The following is a 23,284-nucleotide window of genomic DNA, read 5'->3' as shown; positions in this document are numbered from 1 at the left end:
AGTAGTGTGGGTGAAGTAAGGAGTAGCCGGCTGGTTGGCTGCTGCCTATGATGTAATGTCCCCCAGTCCTTATCAGGCTCACCACCTGTGCCTGCTTCTGACAGATGGCCCGGGCAGTTCCTGGTGCTATGTGGCCTTAGCTTAAGTAACTCCACTTTGGTTTTGCTTAGTTTTAGTAACTCCATTTTGCTTTTGCTTTTCCTCTTTCTTTTTGGGTTAGTGGTGCTCCATAACTCTTTTGGGACTCCTGTGAGATTCTCCACAAATAAAAAAGCTAAGAGAACCGTTCCTCAAAGGTTTAGCTTTTTCCCCTTCCTCCTCTTTTCCATTCCTTCCTCCGCCTCCTTTCCTTTTAGAAACCTCATTGTCTTTAAAGAAGAACCCAAGGATGATACATCCTTTGTGAGCTCTTCAACATAACTCTAACTTATGAGACATAATTATAGCCTCCATTTAATACACTAATAGGAAGTGATTCTTGAGGACAAGTGTTACTAGTAAGTCTCATGACATCACTCTTTGAGGACAGAGGTCCTGCATGTAGTAGGGTTATGGAGAGGCCGGAGGAGGAAGGCGGGGACTCTGGTTCCAAACAGGCTCCTCCCGATTTGCAAGCCAGCAGGGTGAGTTTTCAAGGAGCAGCAGTGGCTGTAGGAGGTGGGGAAAGACAGTGGGTCCTGAAATTCTTAGGTAAACTGTTTGAGTTTCAAGACGGCAATGGTTTCTGTTAGCCAGAATGTGTAAGGGGAAGGAAAGATGCATTCGTTGTGGTTCCAACAGTACAAACCTGAGAGGAACCCTATCTAATGCCGAGGGAGGGATGCATAACCAGGTCTACCCTGGTGTTTCTGCTGAAAGGGCAGAGACCTGCATTTCTTGGTAGCGGCTGTTGAACCCGTATGACCAACGTGCGCATTCTCAGCGGCAGGCAGTCAGTTGCCCTCGACTTCTTTGCAACGTTCACCAGGCCTGGAGAGACTGCTGCTTCTCAGAAATAGAGGGACTGAGAAACACACGCGTTTGCAAGCATCCGTGTGGGTGCCAGGGGCTCTGTGCTCCTTCGAAGGAGGCACAGTCGGAGACGTAGGTCCCGCGGCAGGAGCCGCCTGCAAAAAATGAACAGCCCACAGCGAGACAAGAAGGACGTCAGGGGCTTCCAATGTCCGCCAGAGGTCCAGCCAGGGTCCTCCGCAGGCCAGCAAGGCGGGAGACGCCTCCTGGGCACTGCTGCTCAGCGTGTGGAGCGAGCGCCCCCTCCCCCACCCCGCCCCGAGCTCGCGCGACTCTCGGCCGATCGCGGGCAGGGGCCAGCGTCGCGCGCCGCCTGGTTTCTGAGGACACAGGCCAGCGAGATACCCCGCGCGGGCCAGTGGCGCAATGGATAACGCGTCTGACTACGGATCAGAAGATTCCAGGTTCGACTCCTGGCTGGCTCGATGGCGGCGCTTTTTTTTATCATCTCCTTTTCTCGGCCCGACGCGAGATAAGTGAGGCCGAGGCCGGCGGCCTGAGGCGGGCATCGGAGACCGCCAAGTCGCTGAAGATGGACTCCCGGCCTCCGTCCGCGGCGCCGGCCAGAGCAGGGCTCGGGTGGGCGTTTATTTCTTCCGTCAAGGGAGGTGAAGCTGTGAGGATCTGGAGCTCTGGGTCGAGCGATGATAAGGGACGCGTCGGTCTCAGAAGTCTGAGTCCCTTCTTTGTCCCGAGCATCCGGGCATTTGCAGAATAAATCACTGGGGCTCTGGGCTCAGGACGCAGCGGCGGCCCGCTCCGCGCTCCGGGCTCCGAGACCCCCACGCGCCTCCACCACGCGGGCCGCCGGGCGCAGACAGCGGCGGCCGCGACACAGCGAATGCTCCCGCGCCGGCTACTGTGGCACCGCGTTTCCGTAGTGTAGTGGTTATCACGTTCGCCTCACACGCGAAAGGTCCCCGGTTCGAAACCGGGCGGAAACAAGGTTCTAACTTTTTCAACGGAATTAGCACTTTAAAACTTTTTAAATATATCTTCGCCTTTATGAGTCCGTACTTAAGTACGTATTGCTCGTTTTTTCTTCTTTTGCTAGAGCCGCGGTGTAAGGTAATGCAGCGCAGGGCACCCTGCAAACGCACTGGCTGGAGCCGGCCCCTGACCACGCGGCCCCCGCAGCAGGTGCTGGCCCGGGCCCTTGGAGGCATCAGCGGAGGATTTCCACCCTTGGACTGGGCCCGCTCCCTCTCATTTAGGAGCTGGCTGCCCAGTTTTAGGATTCTAGGGTCCCAATAAGGAGAGGAGGCGGCTAAAGTAGGGAAGACTTTAAGGGGGACAGACCGGGGGTGGGAAGAGAGGGAGTGGAGGCTGAGCCTGCCTGGACAGGGGCTGCCGGAGTCCAGCTGGAGTCCAGCTCCAGCCGGTCCAAGGGCCCCAAGGTGTGAGAGGTGTCGCACAGGAAGAACTGAGAGACACACTCACAGCAAGGCTGATGGCGTGGCTCTGGCCCTCGAGCACCAGACTTTATTTTTATATCATAAGTCACATAGTGATTCTTCCTTACAATAACAAGTCTGTTGTCCATTTTCATCTAGTTACAATTTCTTTGATTTTCAAAGGCATGTTCAGAGCATGGGTTACCGTCACAGACAGGTGCGAGATAACGGGCTGCCCACACAAGCCAAGGTCTGGAGTGCTACTGAGCTATGCAGAAAGTGGCTACACAATCTAGAATAGCACCTTCCTAATCTAATCTTTACAAGAAGCCCCAATGTTTAAAGCAGGCTCTTTTAAAAATGTATCCCCTCTTTTGCAGTTCTTTCTGTAACTTTAATTTCTTTATTGTACTTATCTAAAGGTTCACTTAGTTCTATTCTACAGTTTTGACATCCTAACCATTGTTGTATTTGTAGTACATATTGAATTAAAGCTTTAATAACATTTATCTTTATTCTAGTGGGAAGTATATACCAGGGAGCCTGTTGCCTTTTAATTCTTTTCCACAAGCAGCTCAACCTTGCGTAAAGCATCAACCCGTTATCCTACAGCAACATTTAATTTGATTAAAGTTCTACAAAGCAATGGACATTTTGGGGATTATAAGGCTAAACGCTCGTCCCTAAAATTAGGAATACAGTTATCATTAGCGGGACCACCAGGAAGCTCCGGCTTTCTTACGCAGAGTGTGGTTCCCAACAAACCTAAAACCACCAAGAGGACCGCAGCTGTCCTTCTCACGCCTTGCTGAGACAGACCTTCTGCTGCGACCTTGTCAGCCAGCCGAAGTTGCCTGGGCCTCACCAAGGGGCTTTGAAACCAGGCTTCATTCCGTCTAAGCAGCGGGCGGAGTCCCTTCTTAAACGGCTTGTTGCGGGAGGTGCAGAGCGCCACAAGGACCGTAATAGGTGGGTGGCGGGCGTGCGGGAAGGCTGTCAGGGAGCATCCTCTCGGCAGTCTGCAATGTCCCCAGCGGGGCTTTCTGGAGCAATAACCATTGCACCAGCCCTCCCAATCTCCACCTGCGCCAAGTTCCAGCGGGACTGGAGGTTCAGGCCCGGTGTCCGCACAGTCCCCAGATCAGAAGCAAGATCCAGGGTTTCGTCCGTCTCCCTTAGCCAGGGAGTCTTTGCCTGTCGTTTAGGACTAACCGAAAAGGAATTCACCGAGGTGAGGGATTGGTACAGCCGCCCTACGACATTCTAATCACCGGACTCACGGAGTTATGTTTGTTTCCCATAGAAGAAACCCTTCCTGATCAGTACTGTCCAGAGGCATTTTGTTGGGGAAATTCTGTCTGGGGCGGAACCTGACTGCCCGCCTGCAGGTAACGCCCCTCCCCATGAGCTGAAGACCCCTGGCCATTGGAAACACCCCCCGGAGAACAGGGCGTCGCTGACCACCGGAAGGAACATCACCGCCCCTACGAGAACTTGGACGTGAGCTGAACGTGCACCTCTTGGTGGTAACTTAACTCCGTGAGACTTTTTACCCCAACCCCTCCTGCAGCCGGTGAAATAAACAATGGCTGCCCAGTATCCTAGATATTCTACTTTTGGGCCAAAACAAGACATTTTTAGTTAAGTAAGCGACCCACTGTGGGTGCCGGTACGGGGCAATTGGATCACCTTGTCAGAGACACTCTTGGCACCCCAGATTGAGAACCGAGGGACAGAGGGAGAGGCTTGATTTAGCAGCGCTTGGTTTCGGCTGCCTTCGAAGAAAAGGAAACGGAAGTGCTCAAAGAAGTGTTCCAAATTTAAAATAAAATAAAAATACAACAAAGAAGGGCTCCACTCTGCCTTTTTCTGGTCGGAGCCCCAAGCGGCTAGTTCCATCCCTGACAAGTGTCATGGCTGGAAAGATGCCGCCCCGTGAACTATTTCATGATGCTGTCGGGCGAAGCACGATTCAAATGTAGCGCTCACCGAACACGGAATTTCGGGGGGCAGCGTGTGGAACTCGGTGCAAAGAACTGGGGAGAGCCCGGGAGAGCGGCGCTCCGGGGTCGGGGATGTAGCTCAGTGGTAGAGCGCATGCTTCGCATGTATGAGGCCCCGGGTTCGATCCCCGGCATCTCCAGATCCTTTTGCCCGACCTTAAGTCGTGCTTTTATAGGTCGGGTCCTTCTCCGCACTACTTACTGAGATAAAAGTCAAAGATTGAGCTGAGCGGGGGAGGCCTCGCATCCTCCGCTTCCTTACCGGTCTGCGGTGTGTGTTAGCTGCTAAGTCCTTGTCGAAGGTAACCGGCTTTTTTGAGACAACAGCTTGATCTGAAACAATGCGCTTGGGATCCCAGGAGAGCCTGCCCAAGAGAAGATGACCGTGTGGGGGCGCTCTCGAGGGCACGGAACGGAGCGGATGGGGCACTTAGTCCCGAACGTCAAAGAACAAAAAAAACTGGACAAATACCTCAAGTCCGGCTTGGCGTCGCTGAGTCCGCTGCTGGACAGATCGTGAGTCTTACGAAAGAAAACAAATCAACACACAAGAACATTTCTTGGATGGATTTCTAGGTCTCGGAAAACCAGGTGGCCGGTTAGCTCAGTTGGTTAGAGCGTGGTGCTAATAACGCCAAGGTCGCGGGTTCGATCCCCGTACGGGCCAGCTCAAGCTTTTGCATCGGTATGATTTAAATTTTGCAACTTTCACAGAGAAGGAAAAGCCGCGAGAGGTTTGCCGTTACAAGGCGAATAGCAAGTTCCTTTTGATTCTAAACCAATGTCCCGGAAGTCGAGGGACGCAGTCTCGGCGGGTCAGGGCTCTCAAAACCTGTGGCCTCAGACACAGCTTTAAATTCCTCTGTAGACAGAGTGGCAGCGATTTGCTTGGCGGCCAGCACCACCCCCGCGATAGCCTGGAAACAAGGAAGTCTTCGGCGAGAAGGCACAGCTCCCACCTGCGCCCTCGCGGGTGCGCCGACCCGGCAGATCCAGCCCGGAGGAGCCGTCCCGCCGCCTCGACTTCCCGGGAAGCGAAGGACGGAGCCGTCGGGGCGGATCTGCCCGCCGTGGGCGCGCGGCGTGAGGGCTCCGGCCTCGCCTCCCGCCCTCCAGAACCCACTTCCCTCGGACCGGAGAGCTCGCGGCCCCACAGCGATGCCTCCTGTCGCGGTTTGCCGTTTCCTCAGGAAAACGCCGAGACGGACGGCCGGGCTCCACGCGGGCTCTGGGAACGCGCGGCTGACTGGGCCTCAGACGGCGCCCCAGAGTCTTGCATTTTGGTTTCATTTTCAAGGTGCACAAATAAAGCCGGTGTCAGCAGCCGCTGCATACATTCTAGCCTGAGGTAATGCCGAAAGAAAGTGCTCGCTATTTAGGAAATCGCGGAAGCCTCGCTTGCCACGTGGCTCGTTGGTCTAGGGGTATGATTCTCGCTTAGGGTGCGAGAGGTCCCGGGTTCAAATCCCGGACGAGCCCAGGTTTTGTTGCAGCAGCCCCTGGCTCCCGTGAGCGCGCTCTGCAAGTCAGCGCTTCACACGCTGCTCCTTGGAACAGAACTGCCTGACATCGGGACATGGCCCCTCTCGAACACACCAGGAGCTTTCGGTTTTGCACGGTTCCGTTTTCCACGCGCCGTGCAGTGACACTGGCCGCCTCCTCGGCTGTGTTCGCAGGAGCTGTGTGGGCCACCCCTCGACAGCGCGACTCCGCCTCTGCGGCCGCGGCCGCGTAGGGGCCAAGGTCGCGCCGCTTCCTGGGGCCGCGGCGCCCCGCACCCTCGGCCCGCGGGTCCCTGCCCCGTGCCCGGAGGGGCCCCGCACCCTCTCCCCCACGTCCCCCCGCGGGATCCCGTGCCCCGCGCTCCTCTGCGGCCACACCAGACTCCCTGGTCTTGTGTTGCCCGATGCTTCCTATGAAAACACAGCCAAGGCCGGTGTGCTGATTATACAGGACCATGGACAAGCGTGAGGGGCCTGGGCAACACGGAACCCGTATTTTCCTGGCGCGGGTGGAGGGAGCAGAGGCGGAGACACGCGTCGCTGATAGGCAGTGCGGCGGGGTGGACAGGCCCGGGAGACGCCGGCCCGTCATCTGTCCCTGGCATCTCGGCACGCTCCTCCCAGCACCCTGAGGCTTTCTGGAGGGATGTGCGCTTCAGAGTCACCCTGGGGAGTGGACGCGCCCAGCCCCTCGGCGCCGCGACGGGAATCGTGGATCGGCGAGGCGCGGGCCCGCCAGGGGGCGCTGGACGCCGGCGAGCCGGTGAGTCCGGGACCCCACGGCTGTCTGGCGATGAACTCTAAAAATACCCTCTGCCTAACTTCGGTAAACGCAGGCTATCCAGGTTGAACTAGTTTAAAAAGGTAAAAGAAGCGCCCAACGTGGGGCTCGAACCCACGACCCTGAGATTAAGAGTCTCATGCTCTACCGACTGAGCTAGCCGGGCACCTGAGGAACAAGCCTGTCCCCAGTGTATTAGCAGAACATAAAACTGTTTGGAAGCCAGGACATGCAGGACTTTAGATTTGATCTGATTATTTTCGTTTCATATGTAAAATAAGATGAAAGTCGAATAATGCACACATTACCTGAAATTATTATTAGCACAAATTGCGCCCACTTTCTCTGTATCCGCCCTCTTTCCCCCATTCTCAGCAACGTGTGTTGATTGACAGATGACACAAGTTCCCAGGATGTAACAGTCGGGTTTTCTGCATGCAACAGGAGTGACCCCAAGTCCGGCAGGCCCAGAGCTCCAGACCCTCATGTCGCCGCGGTTGAGAGCGTGGTCCCCAGACACCCAAGGCTGCAGCCCAGACAGGACCCTGGGCTCTGCCGCCCACCGGGGCCTCCGGCTCCTGCTGCCACCGTCTCATCACCCCCCCCCCCCCCCTTGCCTTTCCTGCCTGTTGTGTTAAAAACATCGCTTTCGCCATCTAAGTTTTGAATTCCAGCCCAGACCGCCTGTCGGGGGCCTTGCACTATCCCGGGCTCGGAACCGCGGACTCGGAGCAGCCGTCGGCCAGAAGGGGGCGCCAGTGAGCCCAGCCGCGGGCAGGCAGGGGCAGCTCCCGGGACACCTGCGCGCGGCCAGCGCAGGCCAGGAAGTCGCCCTCCTCGGATCCCACAAGGGCCTTAGGATGGTTCACACCGCAGTTATCCGCACTAATCTCCGTAGCACGCCAGGGAGAGACATCTTAACGCCAGCGCCGGGAGGAATGATTCCTGCAGCCCCACCTTGTCTCCTGGTTTTCAGTAACTGCTCCCAGCGCACATTTTTCTATTTTCATAATCAGCCTGAGCCTGGAGCTCAGAGAATCCTTAACCGTTTTCTAAAAGACAAATGCTTATATTAACAGAACACGCTTTTATTACAGTAGAGTCTAAATTACCAATATTCGGAAATAAGAAAAAAAAAAGGTTGCATTTCTTGTCAGTGACATCCTAGACCTCCAGCATTTTCTAACGGGTCCGCCCAAGGATCGCAGAGCAGGGCAGGGTTTTTGCCATCAGCACCAGTGACACTTGTACCAGATCAGTCTGTGTGTGGGTGACTGTGCTGTGCGTTACGGGGCGGGCGTTCACGTGCGCACCTGCTGTGTCCCAGAAGCACTTTTCTCCGTCGTGATGGTCAAAACTTTTTACATTTCCAGGTGTCCCTCGTGGGACATCTGTTTATTGAGTAAGATGCTTTTCAGCTCCAGATGTTAGCCTGCAGATGAATGACCGCCATGCGAAAGAACTTTGCAGGACACACTCAATTGCCTGCCCCATAGAAAAAGTAGCAGTTTAATTGCCCCGTGGGGGCATTTTCCAGTTCTGCGTCTGATTTAACAACATGAATTTACACAGTTCCTTTCTGTGACTACTAGTAAATTCTTTGAAACAGTTTTCCCTATTGTTCGCTACCTCATTAGTGACTTAAGTCTTCCGGAAATGTTTATTTGATAGTTGCATAAGAATTGTGCACTTACCCTCTGAAAGGGTGTTTTGATAAGATAGATAACACCAACCGTATCTATAAAATAGGATAACTGAGTCCACTGAGTTTGGGGAGGACATCAAATGTTATATTTAATTTACCCAGACCGGCCTCACATCTTTAATAAAGATGAGGTTAAAGGTCATGTTGAGTGATTAATTCTTGTTTTAAAAAAAAAAAGGAGAGAAAGCAGAGAAAAGGCAAAGATCCTTCTTTATCCCGTGGAAGAGTGAACGCGGACCGCCCCTTCCCTCCGTCTGTTCGCTACGTTGCTAAAATCGCAGATTAAGGTTTTTCCAATTCTGTGTATAAGTGGAGGTCAGAACTGCTTGTTTGAATTCAATCTCTGTATTTTTTTAGGAACGTCGCGAGCGTCAGTGCTGTTTTCTCCGGGGTCCGCAGGATCCCGGACTGCGGGGAAGGGCGTCTGCGCTCGGAATGGGGCCGCAGGGGTCCGCACCGGGGCGGCGCAGAGATGGCATCGTCGGCAGGAGAGCTGTGCTCGCGGTTCCTTCGATAGCTCAGTTGGTAGAGCGGAGGACTGTAGTGGAGGCTCTCAGGCATCCTTAGGTCGCTGGTTCGAATCCGGCTCGAAGGAATCTACATTTTGCAATTTTTACAAGTCTCCACCTTCACCTTGGCACACAATGCAGTTCCCACTCGTCTTTTCCAACCTTCACGTTTTTCAATTCACCCGTCTGCGTTGGAAATACATTCAAACCTGTTCTCGATCCGCCGCAAGTCTAGCATTTTTTAATAGTTATTCTCCGACACGATTTTTTCCATGCGTACGATCAGACTTCAATCCCGGAGTTCACATTATTCAGCCCTTGTGAACACCCCCAGGCCCCGACGCTGCGGACCACAGGGGCCGCCCGGCTAGGGGGCGAGGGGGGCGTCGCTCGCGGCCGCGGGGTCGCGCCGGTCCGCCGGCGATTGGTGGGGCGCGCGCTCCCCCTGCCGGCCGGAGCGGTCAGCTGCACACTGGACCTCCGCCGCCGCCCACGCGCCCTGGCAGGTGCAGTCGCCCTTCTGTTTAGCTAGGGCCGGCGTAGGAACATTCGGTGGGGATTTGATCTCTCGGGGAGATTTTACAAAGCGCCTGCACTTGTGCCACTTTAGAGTTGAGACCTAGGCCTTGGTAATTGGTAATTAAAAAAAAAAAACTCCACAGATGATGATAATATGCTTTGAGTTCTGAAAACACTGCTGGAAGAGAACAGTGCATTCAGGAAAAAAAAAAAAAAAAAAAACTATACAAGAGAAAAAATGCAGAAGAGTTCCTACCCACTTGTGGAATTCGCTGAAAAAGTAGAGTATAACAGGTTTGCTACTTTTGCGCTAATCCCAGTAATGTGCAATAATCCCACTGCAACCCAGTCTCAGAAATGAGATCCCGGGTGCCTGTGGAAGAGTACTCAATGACAAAAATATCGGATCCAAGTCATGACAAGGATGTTAAATCAAAGTAAAGAAGAGTTGTCTGAGGATTTTGCGCCTCGAAACTTTTTGTATCAATCTTCCCACGCTTCGGGAATTACCTGGACAGCCGATAAAGCACACAGAAGCCCAGGTTTGTTGAATCAGGCTAGTTCTGCCCAAGACGCACTGGAAACCACTCCTATTAAGGGCTGGAGATTGTGCTAAAGTGGCAGCTCCCGAGTGAACTCAAACCACAAACACGCCCGCATGCTCTTCATGCACTGCATTTGTTAAATTGCGAAACTGACGGGGGAAAATAGATACAGAAAATAAAAATCCAATACTCGAACACATGTGGCGAGGGGTAGAGCTGTCCATCCACCAGGGAGAAACAGAAAGTCAGATATGCAAAACACACGTGCGCCCCCACAGAACTCAGCCCTGGCTGCGGGAACCGCCTGCACGCACAGGGTCTCCCGCACAGGTCCTGAAAGAAACAGCAGCGATGTTAGGAATGAGCGGACGTCGTTAAACGGCTCCGGTTTCCCTAAGATTTTAACCGGAGGAGGAGAAGCAAAGTCAAAAGACAGGCACAAAACTGGAGAATGCGGGCATCGATCCCGCTACCTCTCGCATGCTAAGCGAGCGCTCTACCATTTGAGCTAATTCCCCACCTGGCCGCACCACCCGCTTGCTTTATCCCCTTTGCAAGCTGACCGTGAGCCTGGACTCGGGACACTCCAGACTGTCCAATTCATGCGGAGCTGCAGGTCCGCGGCGACCTGACAGCCGCGGGGAGACTCCCGCCCCAGACACCGCCCACACCTGGTGCTGCGGTGCTGGATCCTGGCGGTAGAAGATCGTGGAGTGCACCTGGGCCACAGCGCGGGGTCCCCCAGAAACACCTGTCTTGGGAATGGGGCAAGAGCTTAACCCCGCATTTGACCTTCGGAAACTGGGGACTGGAAGGTTGAGGGTGAAGCCAGGAGAAAATCAATTTATTCAAGCAATGAGGTTCAACCTCGGCCTATGCAGTATTTCCGCCAATCTCCGCCCCCGCCCCTAAAATTTCCATCAGTTGGCTGAATGGGTACCAGGAACATATTCGGATATCCTTGAAGACCCACTACGTGTCGGGCCTTCCCCATCACACAGAGGCGGAAGGCTAGGAGAGGGCGCGGCCCACTTGGTTTTATTCTGGCTCCGTAGTTTGATCAAAGGGTGTTCAAGTTATTTTTCCAAGGTAAATACTAACAAGAGCAGTCAACAACATATGGCGGATCTACAGCTGGTGTCCTTGCAAAAAGACAAAGGAGGTAGCTGCCTTTTTCTCCGGGGCCGGTGCAGGGCCAGGTACCACATACTGTTCCAGGTGCCAGGGAGCCATCATTTTAGGAAACTCACACAAAGCCCCCCACCCAACATCTGCATATTCTTTTGAGATTTCATTATCAGAGAATTCCTCCTGTTTGCTTTAATGTTATTTTCTAATTTCAGTGAAATTGGCCAAGGTGACCAAAATTGAAATGGAGAAGGCGAAACACTTTTTTAGAGAAAGTGACTCTGTCCCTACGCTGTGCAGGGCGACCCCAGCAGGCCTTTCCAAGACGGCGGAGACTGCCTTTAGTCCTTGCTCTGCCCTTTTGCTTTTTCTTTGCAATCAGAGCTGACAAAAACTACGGTGAGAACGAAGCCCCGCATCTTCCTGGCGCTCGCTCCCACTCTCATTCATATCTCAGACAAGAAAGTTCAAAACTCAGAGCACTATCCATCTCAAAACTGGCTCAAGGTCACACGTGTTTTCTCCTTACTCATCGCTGGTCAGAATTTTGTGTGGCTTCTCTTTTTCTCCCGGCTTATTTTCCATGGATGGAGGTTGAGGAAAAGACAATCAGCCCAATCCCATAACTCATATCCATGCGTTGTGCTTGGGCCATCAGTTTGTCTGAGGCTTTGCTGAGTTGGAAGTTCTGGTTTCCAGGAATATTGGATTACGCATTAAGTCTTTCAATCTCTGAGTTTCTAAAGAAGTAAATAAAGACTAACAATATGTTAAGATTCACAGGGAAATTTTACTAGTTGTTAAGCTGCACCATTTCCTAGTTGACTTATAGCAAAGGTATGAAAATACAGACAGTGCTCTGTTCACCACCCCGGAATCCCCTTCAACCCAGCTGTCTGTACCTAGAACAACTACAGAATTTACGGGACAACCCAGGCAGTTTTGAGAGGAAGGAGGAGGTGGACCGCACAGGACATCAGCCACAGTCCAGAGCCTGTCCCTAGCTATGCGGTATCTAGAGGGGGACAAGGTATCGCGGAAGGCTTTCATTTATGGAATATACACAAATCTCCTAATGTCTCATGTATACAACCCAATGCATTTTTCATATTTATAAAGCTAGAAAACACGGTACTCGGATAAATGTATAGAAATTCCAGTGTCGGGGAACACTGCCTTACAGTTGGCCCTACTTTCCGAAGCGCAGGTGAATACAAAAAACCATCAGGCCATCCATTATCCTAGGTGTTGTAATCGCCGCTCTCACGTGTCCTTCGATAGCTCAGTTGGTAGAGCGGAGGACTGTAGTGGCATGAGGTCGGCCATCCTTAGGTCGCTGGTTCGAATCCGGCTCGAAGGACAACAGTTTTGAACCACAAATACAGAGCAGCATTAACGAGGATGCTTTCCGTCCAAACTCGCAGACCTTTATTATTTACATATACAAAATATGCCCAACAGAAACAGGCACGCCTCCCCCGCTCCCCGAGTAAACCCGGAGCCCCCGGCCCACCGGGTTCAGCTGCGAAGACGCGTGCGCTGCGCGTAGCGCAAAGGAAGCTCGCTCCCAGGTTTTACCGGAGGTTTAGGGCTGGCTACGGCCTTTGGGGCTCTGTGCTATCTTGGTGAGTCCTGAAGATACTAAGCAGCACTGCGCCTCTCATCACCTAGCGCCTGCGTGCATTCGGAGTTTTTTTAAAAGGCACCGTCTGCTCCCGGCACGCGCCCGCCCCGCCCGGGATCTTGCTGCACAGCCAGGAAGCGATCTGGCGCCCAGCGCTGTTCCTAGGGCACTGTTAAAGGATGAGGAGGGAACCGCATCCGCTCACTGCCACCAACACCACCCCCCTTAAGGGAGACCACCTGTCTGCCTTAAAATGAAAGCACGTGCAGGCGGCGAAGCGAGAAACGCACAAGATCTCTGGAAGGGAGCTAGGGCCTTTTAACTGGGGGCGTGCTTGTCCCCGCTCTGTCCCTCTGGGCTCGAGTCGGGATGCAAAACCAGTGTTGGGGCCCCCAGCAAGGGCGTCGGGAAGTGCGGTCGCGCCGGGGCCGCCGGGTAGGACCTGGGACAGGAGGGCTGAACCGCCCCGGGCTGGCCTGGGTGCACCTGACGAATACTTGTGATAGAAACGCACACATGGACTATCACACACACATGAGGCACAAGCCAAGTTCTTCAAATAATTCGCACGCACACTTACTTCAGACATTCACAAAATCAAATTTAAAATCGTTAACTGTCTAAAATTTCGAAAGTAAACCTAATAACATCTGCAACGTTAAACCACATTTTCAAACATTTAAAATATTCCACACTGTCATGTGAGACTTCAAAACTCTTAGTTTTACATTGAAAATTGAAGTTTATAAAGATGACTTATCCGTCACCGACACCATATCCCGGTTCTTTGCGTAAAATGCTATTTCGATCGTTAGGGCACAAACTCTCTGCTCCGCGAACTTCCCGGAGCCCTGCCTCACTATGCCCGCGCCTCTTAAGTGCGTTCAACCGGGCGTGTTACGCCGTACTTGTGACGTCATTTCCTGTTCCGGTCCCGCCGCTCCACCCCTGGAGAGGCGTCACTTCCGCTCTCCCGATTTTTCATTCTTCCCCCAGCTCGACTCTCACTTCTGACCTGACACCCTCAAAGCCGCCCTCTTGGGCCAGCTTCCGTCCTTCAGTCTTTTCATTGTTGTCATTTCCTCGGCCCTGCCCTTCGCGGCAAGCTGTCGCTCATTGCGTAGTCACCGCCCTAGTCCCGCCCCTCGTAGCACGTCGTCGCACGAGGAGTGCGTAATCGCCACGGTGCTTTACGGCTGTCGTGCTCCCTGTGTCTGCCAGCATGGAGGTGGAGGAGTCGGAGAAGGCAGCCACGGAACCAGATCCGCCAGAAGGGACGGAGCAGGAACCAGAGGAGGAAGAGGACCAGGAGGAATCCACAGATTCGGGCCGCAGCAAGAAGAAGCGGGTGGTGCCGGGAATTGTATACTTGGGCCACATCCCGCCGCGCTTCCGTCCCTTGCACGTGCGCAACCTCTTGAGCGCCTACGGAGAGGTCGGACGCGTGTTCTTTCAGGCGGAAGGTAGGAGCGCGGGCACGCTCTGTGAACTCTCGAGGTGCTGGGAATGGGATCTCTGAGCGGGCGGGGCGGGGGGCGGGCCTACTGGCCCCTTAGTTCTGGGCTTGCGGCCTTTTGGGTTCCGATCTCGTGTGCGCCCACTTCTGTGCTTACTGATGTGCTGAGCGATAGCGCAGTTGGAATAAAAACATCAGTAACTTTCCTATTTTAGTCACTTGAAAGAGTTACAGAGAGGCAGAGACATACAGAAAGGCCTTCCATCTACTGGTTCACTCCCCAAATGGCTGCAGTGGCCGGAGCTGAGCTGATCTGAAGCCAGGCGCCTCCTCCGGGTCTCCCACATGGGTGCAGGGGCCCAAGTCGGGCCATCCTCCACTGCCCTCCGAGGCACATGATCCAGGGAGCTGGGTCCCTGAATCCAGGGAGCTGGATCGGAAGTGGAGCACCCGGAACTCGAACCTGCACCCCTATGAGATTCCTGCACTGCAGGCCAGGGATTCAATCCGCTGCGCCACAGCGCCGGCCCCTGTACCAGTTTTAGGTAGCATTCAGGGCAGACCTAAGGAGTGACGTTTGAGGAAGTGATGATCTAGACAAAGGAAAGGGTGTGTGAGGCAGAGTGTATCTCACAGTTCGTTCTTTCCAGAGACTGTGAGGGGGGACCCAGTAGGCGAGCTAAGAGAATGGCGCGGCCAGTGGGAGGCGCGTCTGGGGTGCCGTGTCCCGGAGCTCAGCTCTGTCTCTGATACGCAGATCGGTTCGTGAGACGTAAGAAAAAGGCAGCAGCGGCGGCCACAGGAGGAAAAAAGCGGTCAAAGTACAGCAAAGACTACACCGAAGGCTGGGTAGAGTTTCGGGACAAGCGCATAGCCAAGCGGGTGGCGGCCAGTCTGCACAACACGCCCATGGGTGCCCGCAGGCGTAGCCCATTCCGTTATGATTTGTGGAACCTCAAGGTGAGGATTGGCCTATGTGCCAAGCTGTCCGCCTGTCCAGCCCTGCCTGTCTCCCAGTTCTTCTCCTTGATCTCTCCTTTTCTTCCTGCCCACAGTACCTGCACCGGTTCACCTGGTCCCACCTCAGTGAACACCTTGCCTTTGAGCGCCAAGTACGGAGGCAGCGCCTGAGAGCAGAGGTTGCCCAAGCCAAGCGGGAAACTGACTTCTATCTTCGAAGTGTGGAGCGAGGACAGCGCTTCCTTGCTGCTGATGGGGACCCTGCCCGACCGGATGGCTCCTGGGCATTTGCCCAGCGGCCCACTGAGCAGGAGCTGAGGGCCCGGAAGGCAGCGCGGCCAGGAGGGCGTGAGCGGGCTCGCTTGGCTGCAGTCCAGGACCAGGCACGCTCCAACCGAGGGCTCCTTGCCAAGATCTTCGGAGCTGTGCCCCCCTCGGAGAACACAGAGGGACCTTCTCGGGTCAGGGACTCCTGAGGGAATGGGAGACCCCTCCCGGCCCCCGGCTCTGCATTTCTTGTTCTACCTCACACTAGGGAGACTGACCATACAGGCAAACATTTTGTTGTATTTCCCTGGTGAGGACCCAGAAACGCAAGTGTTTCAGGCTTCCTTTCTCCTCCTTCCCAACTCCTGTACGTGTCTGGCTGAAATGCCTAATCCGTGTGGTATGGTTATGACTACTGTAGGTGTTGGTTTTCCCCTGCTTGACTTTTGGCTGGCTGTCTCACCGGGTTTCCCTAAAACTCCCACTTGCTGGTCCCAGAAAGGCCCTTTATTTCTAATCAGAGGAACGTCTTGTTAGGGAGTCAGGTTGTGTTTACCATAGGTAAGGGGGCAGCAGCATCTTTGTTTCTTAATTGAAAGCAAGTAGAGCAGCTAATAAAGTGGGACTGGGATGGAAACCATCTTTGAAATTTATTTACAGAAAAGGAAGAATATGACTGTTTCTACGTATTTTTAGATTCGGGGGATGGAGCCCATTGAACAAGTTAGAAGTTTTTCTTGTGTTCCATCTGTTCATTTTGCTTCACCTCCTGCTCTCAGCCTCCATTCTAACTGGACCCCTCTCCCTCAAAATTCTGCACTCAGAATTTTGTTTCCCTTTTGAAAAGCACACTTTTTTTTTTTTTTTTTTTTAAGATTTATTTATTTATTTGAAAGAGTTACACAGAGAGAGAGAGTTCCTCCATCTGCTGGTTCATTCCCCAATTGGCCGCAACGGCCAGAGCTGTGCTGATCAGGAGCCAGGAACTTCTTCCGGATCTCCCACGCAGGTGCAGGGGTCCAAGGACTTGGGCCATCTTCCACTGTTTTCCCAGGTCATAGCAGAGGGCTGGATTGGAAGTGAAGCAGCCAGGTCTCGAACTGGCGCCTATATGGGATGCTGGTGCTTCAGGCCAGGGCATTAACCTGTTGCACACATGGGTTTTATATATATATATATATATATATATATATATATATATATATATATATAAATTTACTTAATACAAAGTATTAAGTAACACTGTGCAATAATAATACTGTGTCTCCTCACTAAAACAGCTCAGAGACAGTTTTCCATTCAATATTTTACCTTTTAGTCCCAACATTCTCACTGTGCGTATGATGAATGGTTATTGCATGAATTTCATGAGAGGTACATTTCATAGACTAGGGCAGGAAGTGTACCTGCAAATATGAACAGATTTATTTATGTAACACCAAGAGTAGTAAATTGCATAATTCTGTCATGGGTCTGCTTGCCACATAGTCCAGGATCCAACTTGGTTCCTTTCCCAACAGGAGTTGAGGCCCTGTCTTTGTGGCTCTACAATGGGCTGATTGCTCAAAGAATGAAATGGGAAATTGCTTTTGGGGGGGGGGGTGTTGGGGAAGAGGGGCAGGCACAAAGAGTTGTTGGGTTTCCTGAGTGCCTTGTGACCTTTTTTCTAAAAATCTGAGTGTGTCACATCTCTAGCCAATCTTGTTTGTTTTTTCATGACTCCTCATGAAATGTCTTCCTGAAGTTGTCTTGTAACAGAAGTTATTGAAGAAACCCTTGGTGGAACCCACAGGGATGTGCTCTGTCCCCCACAATAGACTGATGAGCTCAGCAGACTGCCTGAAATTACAGTTCTCACCTCCATGCCCACCAAAAACTATCTGAGATGCTGAATAACTTGGAGAGAAGTAACATCATGTACTTTTCTAAATCTTTAACCCTTACAACATGCTAAATACTGTTGAGACATGAACTGAGCTGTGAACATCAGTGGAAAGTTGTCTAGTTTTCTCCTGTTTTCAGCCTGCTCTTAGGATGAAGACACTTGGGAGGATGCAGCATTTGCACACATGTCCAGAGTAGGCTCGCAATGGCTGGTGCTGTAACCTTTCCTGCAGGGTCAGCGAGGGCAGAGGCAGGATTAGCATGAAATCCACAAGGAAAGGCTGAAAGGGTAGACAGGGACAGGAAGAATGCTCGAGCTTGTCTTCTAACTGGGAAGGAGCAGCCTCTCCTAGGACAGTGGGAGCTAGGAAGGCCTCGGCAGTCCCACATCTTGGATGGGAGGTGTCAGTGAATAGCAAACTGCAGGTCCCCCCCCCACCCCCCTTTCCAAATGGCTGTTGGGTTTTCCAGGCCCCAGGCAGGCTAACCCTCAGCCTCTGTGCCACTGGAAATTTAGAAGTGTGGAATTTCCCATTTTAAACTCAATCATTTTGGACTAACTAATTTCATTGTATCAAGGTTCATAGCCTGGGGAAACTGGATATCCACATGTGGAAGATTGAAACTAGAGTCTCTAGGCCTGCTCAGTAGGCTAGTCCTCCGCCTGCAGCGCCAGCACCCCGGTTTCTAGTCCCTGTTGGGGCGCCGGATTCTGTCCCAGTTGCTCCTCTTCCAGTTCAGCTCTCTGCCGTGGCCCGGGAGTGCAGTGGAGGATGGCCCAGATCCTTGGGCCCTGCACCCACATGGGAGACCAGGAGAAGCACCTGGCTCCTGGCTTCTGATCAGCGTGGTGCGCCGGCTGCAGCGCACCAGCAGGAGTGGCCATTGGGGGGTGAACCAACGGCAAAGGAAGACCTTTCTCTCTGTCTCTCTCACTGTCCACTCTGCCTGTCAAAAAAATTAAAAAAAAAAAAAAAATGAAACTAGAGTCTCCTGCCCTTCCAACAATATGCAAAAGTCAACTCAAAATGCATTAAAGACCTAAATCTAAGATCCAAAACTATATGAAACTACTGGAAGAAAATATAAGGAAAATCCTTTAAGATATCAGTATAGGCAGTGATTTTTTTTTGGGGGGTTGGGGGGGTAAGACTCCAAAGGCACAGGCAACAGAGACAAATAGGATTTTATCAGATTATCTAACAAGCTTCTGCACAACAAAACAATCAGCAGAGTGAAGGGCCAAATTATTGAATGGGAGAAAATACTTGCAAATAATTCATTCAACAAGGGGTTAATATACTGAGGAAATTTCAAAAAATAAAACAGCAAAAAACTCAATCTGATTTTTGAAATGGGCAAATGACCTGAGTAGACATTACATAAAAGAAGTTATACAAATGGGTAATGAGTATAGGAAAGAAAAAAACTAAACAGCAGGGAAGTGCAAATCAAAACTACAGTGAAATATCCCCTCACAGTTAGACTGACCATTATCAAAGGACAGAAAAATTTAAATCATGCTGGCATGGATGCAGAGAAAGGGAAACTCTTATATAGTGACTGGGAATGTAAATTAGAACTGCTGTTATGGAAATCAGAATGGAGGTTCCTCAAATAACTGAAAATACAGATGCTGCATGATCCAGTTATTCCACTACTGGGTGTCTATCCAAAGAAAAAGTCCGCATACTGAAGAGATGCCCACATTCTCTTCAATTTACTGTCATGGTATTCACAATAGGCAAGATAAGAATCAACCAAATGGCCATAATAGGTAAGGAAGATATGATATATAATACTACTCACATGGAATGAAAAAAAATGAAATCCTGTCATTACAATAAGCGAGGCATAGTGAGACAGATGCCACATTTTCTCTTGCAAATAGGGAAGCTAAAAAATTGATTTCATAGAAGTAGAGTAACGTAATGGTCACTCAGCTAGGAAGAGGAGGGGAGAAAGGCGCAGGTCTGCTAATAAATCTTCAAACAAAATGTGAGAAAAGGAGCTGACATTGTGGCACAAGGAGTTAAGCCTCTCCTTGGGAGGCAACCCTCATGAACACGGGTTCCTGTCCCAGCTGCTCCACTTCCAAGCCACCTGCCTGTTAATGCTGCTGGGAAAGCAATCAGTGTTCGGGCCCACTCGGGAGACCAGGAAGAAGCTCCTGGCTTCAGCCTGGCCCAGTGGTCATCTGGGGAGTGAATCTGCAAATGAAAGATCTCTGTCTCTTCCTCTCTGTGTAACTCTGCCTTTCAAATACATACATCTTAAAAAATGAAAATGAGATAAAAAACAAAAAAGAGAAGAAATGAAAATGAGGGGAAACTACAAACATTTAAAAGGAAGTTGTTCAAAACATCCCAAACATGTTAATTGAATGAGATATTTCAGTTCTGACATTTCTAAAAAGAGAATAAGTGAACAGGGAAGGTAAAATAGTCCACTAGAAAAAAATGTTACTTTTTAATAAAGTTAATGAAAATAGAAAGGGAAGCCAAAAATTGATAGTTACATAGACGCATTAGGGTAAGAAGAGAAAGCAAGAAATGAAATACCCATTCTTAAAAAGCAATGAACTTTTCCTAGGAAACCAGTGGAACCAGGGATTTGCGGTATCATTTCTTACGTGAAGAGGAGACCACGGAATGAACAGGTAACGCATTCCGAGGTCCGCGGTAGACGCAGCCCAGGGGCCTCAAAGCCCTGGAGGACAGGCTAAGAAGAGGACTTGGGGCGTCCGCTCCCAGCGAGTGCCGGGGACAGACAGGAACAGAAAGCGAAGGAGCCTCTCTCGTGCTCCTGTAACGACTTCGCTGAGCCTGTCCCAGGGGCAGGCATGGTCTGCTTCCGACCTTCAGTGACCTTCAGTTACCAGCACCCCGGGCAAACCCGTAGCGGGAGCTCCTTCGTATTTTCCGCCTTTGCCCCCGAATTATCCCCTGATAATTTAGCCAGGCCCTGCAGCTTCCTCTAATCTTTTTCTTTCACCCGCTGTAATAATAACCTTGACCCGGGTTAGTTTTCACAGTACAGATCCAGTCAAGGTGCAAATTCTTCCCAGAAGTGGAATTGGGGGCTGCGGAGTTGAAGGAGAGAGGACTTTGTCATTTTTGGTAGAGAGTGCTAACAATATGGAAAGTGCCCGAGATCATCCTTAGGAACCTGAGTCTGCTGGTGCCCCTGGAGAGCTCTGGCAGGTGGCCAGAAATGCGTTACGTGGGGGCGTTTGGAGTTTGGTAAATTCTAATCTAGGGTCCTCTTTTAAATTGTGAAAATGTAGCGGCGGCATTTACCAGGAAATTACAAAGAGCACTCGTCCCTGGGTGGGCTTGAACCACCAACCTTTCGGTTAACAGCCGAACGCGCTGACCGATTGCGCCACAGAGACAGAGATATGGAGGGCCTTTTATTCCAAAGGAATTATTTTACAGTTTTGTTTGTTTATCTAAACCGTATATTTTAGAATGAAACTTTTCGCTCGGTGTGTTTTGGGAAAAAAGCAACTCTGCATGCTTTGATTTTCACCGTTCCTATGGGAACAGCGTTTGTTAAAGACCAGAAGTCTATCATAATGGGAGGCACAAGGCAGGACCGGTGCCTGCTTTCCCCAAGGGTAGACGTCCTGACAGAATTCCTTTTCAGTGCAGTTCCCTTCATGTCCCTACAGTAAACTTGAGAACCATTAACAAAATACAGATCCCAGCGTGGACAACTTTTAATAGTTCTCTTGGCTTTCATTCTGAACATTGTGATTTTTCTAAATTTGTGCCTGTTCTTCTCCTTTTTAAGCATCTGTGGGTTGGCCAGAAGCGTGATGTGGGGTAGGGTGGGTGGACGTGGTGCTTACACAAACCTGCTTATGGTTTCAGCCTGCGAACTTGACCTGGATTTCCTGTGTCCTTTTGGTCTCTTGGCAACAGTGGTCGAGCTCTGCTAAAAGCCAGGCACTGACCGATGCTCGATTGCATCAGCGGAGCAAGGGAGAGAGACTGGAGTTGATTTTCAAGCTGAGGAGAAACAGATAACAAACATAAATAAGTAAATTGTGTGGGATTTTAGGAGCTGTCAAGTTCTCCGGAGAAAAGAGTGGAGCGGGATAAGGGACCAGGGAGTGGGAGGCATGCAGTTTGAAGTACTGGACACACAGCCTCCTTGTATTCACCTGGCTTTGAGTTCCGATTTATCTGTCTTTGCCTTGAGATGATGTGTCTATGAGAATCTAGGCTGCAACAGGGAAAGGAGACTGGGTAGGTGGTGCAGCAGCCAAATACTGGGAGTTTTGAGAGGGAAGACTCCCTGGACTTGAATGAAGATACCTGTTAGCAGAGAGATGAGTGGCTTTTATTTAGGAATGGCCAAACCTCATCATCTCTTTATTTTATGACTAAGAACTCTGTGTTTACCTCTCTCAGGGGTCAGGGACATGGGTTCAGAGAAGCACACTTTCTTCTATGGACTGCTCTACTCCATGTTGGACTTGTGGTTGGCTTGTTCAGGATTTTTTTCTTTTTTCTTTTTCTTTTTTTTTTGCCCACAACAGAAACGCAGTTGTATTTTCAATACATAAATTCCATCAAACAAAAATAACACTACATTAAAATAAAAGGGGAGAATGCAGTATTTCACTTGCAATGAATGTCAAAATGTTAACATACTTAAACATAAATGAATGTTTACAATTCACAACAAAGAGACTAAGGCTCTATGAAGATGACCTCAGTCAACATTCACATGACAAGAAAATTGTTATGATGCATTATTATTAAAATATTGACATCTAATAGATTTTTTCTTTTTTCAATCAATCCTAACTCCTCCCTCCCACCCTGCATCCACAGAATGCACAAACAAGCAAGTGGGGCTCCTTTTGATGAAATGTGATGTGGGCATTGAAAGAACTAGCCTCCCCATCACCCTCAGACTCCAATTTTCCCTGTGCTGGACAAAACCCTTTGACATCGGTCTACAGGACGTCCCTAGTTTAAGGATCAGTTATGTTGCAGAATCAATAACCTAGAAGAAATGGCAAATTCCTGTACACAAACACCTTATCAAGATTGAGTTATGAATGAATAGAATATACCTAAACTGACCATTAATAAGTAGCAAGATTGAATCAGTAGCAAAATGTCTTCTAACAAAGAAAAGTCCAGAAACAGAGAACTTCACTGCTGAATTCAACCAAACATTTAAAGAATTAGCTCCAATACTTCTTAAACTGTTTTGAAAAACAAAAACGGAAATTCTACCACATTCATCCTAAGAGGCCAACATATATTTCTGTGTTTTAAAAAACTAGAGGATAGGATTGGGGATGTTATCTACATAAAGACATGTAAAATGTTTGATGAAACAGATACACTGACTGGACATTACACAATGATATGTGTATCAAAACATCACATAGTAGCCAATTAATATGTATAACTTTATATGTCAGTTACACATTTTTTAAAAAGTAAAACAATTTACTGAATAAATAATGTATATTTTAAAACACCCAAGGGGGTATGGAAGTGGACTAGCTAAACTAAGATTTCAAGAATAAAACTATAAGTGAGATCACTAAAAAAAAGCTGGGAGGCATGGGGGAATTTGCTTACTTGGACACTGATCATCAGACCTACTTTAGGTGAGAAGATAACTACCATTACATATGCCATTATTTACCTATGCTAGCTTGTTCATGTCACAAGCTTTATATGGCTGTCTGTTCGTGTTGCCTCCACTGGAACATGTGAGAGGAATGTATTCTGAAGGGAAAAACATTGTCTTTTTCTGACATTTGCCATAATATTCCAGGTTTGAACCTGATAGGACCTCAATAAATATATATTAAGTAATTGCTCATTTAATGAGTGTTTGCATAGGATGACTTAGAATGCCAATTCTTGTCATACATGACACATTGATGGCATTGTTTCCCAAAATTTGTGTTAAATTCTTCTGTTTCGGGCGGTTTTATGGACCGTTTCCTAGTTATTTAAATA

General features: G+C 50.3%; 1 protein-coding gene and 9 non-coding genes across 10 annotated transcripts; 8 read left to right on the top strand and 2 right to left on the bottom strand.

Moving 5' to 3' along the window:
* Nucleotides 1-1,363: 1,363 nt before the first annotated feature.
* On the top strand, nucleotides 1,364-1,436 carry TRNAR-ACG (transfer RNA arginine (anticodon ACG)). Its single transcript has one exon. It is a non-coding gene; the product is annotated as a tRNA-Arg (tRNA).
* A 446-nt stretch (nucleotides 1,437-1,882) lies between these two features.
* TRNAV-CAC (transfer RNA valine (anticodon CAC)) lies at nucleotides 1,883-1,955 on the top strand. Its single transcript has one exon. It is a non-coding gene; the product is annotated as a tRNA-Val (tRNA).
* Nucleotides 1,956-4,476: 2,521 nt separating this feature from the next.
* Nucleotides 4,477-4,548, top strand: TRNAA-CGC (transfer RNA alanine (anticodon CGC)). Its single transcript has one exon. It is a non-coding gene; the product is annotated as a tRNA-Ala (tRNA).
* A 453-nt stretch (nucleotides 4,549-5,001) lies between these two features.
* TRNAI-AAU (transfer RNA isoleucine (anticodon AAU)) lies at nucleotides 5,002-5,075 on the top strand. The gene has a single exon. It is a non-coding gene; the product is annotated as a tRNA-Ile (tRNA).
* Nucleotides 5,076-5,815: 740 nt separating this feature from the next.
* TRNAP-AGG (transfer RNA proline (anticodon AGG)) lies at nucleotides 5,816-5,887 on the top strand. Its single transcript has one exon. It is a non-coding gene; the product is annotated as a tRNA-Pro (tRNA).
* Nucleotides 5,888-6,784: 897 nt separating this feature from the next.
* TRNAK-CUU (transfer RNA lysine (anticodon CUU)) lies at nucleotides 6,785-6,857 on the bottom strand. The gene has a single exon. It is a non-coding gene; the product is annotated as a tRNA-Lys (tRNA).
* A 2,046-nt stretch (nucleotides 6,858-8,903) lies between these two features.
* Nucleotides 8,904-8,991, top strand: TRNAY-GUA (transfer RNA tyrosine (anticodon GUA)). The gene is given in 2 exon segments: nucleotides 8,904-8,940; nucleotides 8,956-8,991. It is a non-coding gene; the product is annotated as a tRNA-Tyr (tRNA).
* A 3,377-nt stretch (nucleotides 8,992-12,368) lies between these two features.
* TRNAY-GUA (transfer RNA tyrosine (anticodon GUA)) lies at nucleotides 12,369-12,457 on the top strand. The gene is given in 2 exon segments: nucleotides 12,369-12,405; nucleotides 12,422-12,457. It is a non-coding gene; the product is annotated as a tRNA-Tyr (tRNA).
* A 1,244-nt stretch (nucleotides 12,458-13,701) lies between these two features.
* On the top strand, nucleotides 13,702-16,041 carry ABT1 (activator of basal transcription 1). Its single transcript, XM_062184911.1, has 3 exons — nucleotides 13,702-14,184; nucleotides 14,935-15,137; nucleotides 15,233-16,041. Exons 1-3 carry the CDS (start codon nucleotides 13,944-13,946, stop codon nucleotides 15,611-15,613), a joined length of 825 nt encoding a protein of 274 aa, XP_062040895.1. The 5' UTR covers nucleotides 13,702-13,943; the 3' UTR covers nucleotides 15,614-16,041.
* Nucleotides 16,042-20,608: 4,567 nt separating this feature from the next.
* Nucleotides 20,609-20,682, bottom strand: TRNAN-GUU (transfer RNA asparagine (anticodon GUU)). The gene has a single exon. It is a non-coding gene; the product is annotated as a tRNA-Asn (tRNA).
* Nucleotides 20,683-23,284: the final 2,602 nt, after the last annotated feature.

This window comes from Lepus europaeus, chromosome 3, assembly GCF_033115175.1.
Source record: "Lepus europaeus isolate LE1 chromosome 3, mLepTim1.pri, whole genome shotgun sequence".
Taxonomy (NCBI): Eukaryota; Metazoa; Chordata; class Mammalia; order Lagomorpha; family Leporidae; genus Lepus; species Lepus europaeus.
This window is presented reverse-complemented; position numbering and strand designations above follow the sequence as displayed.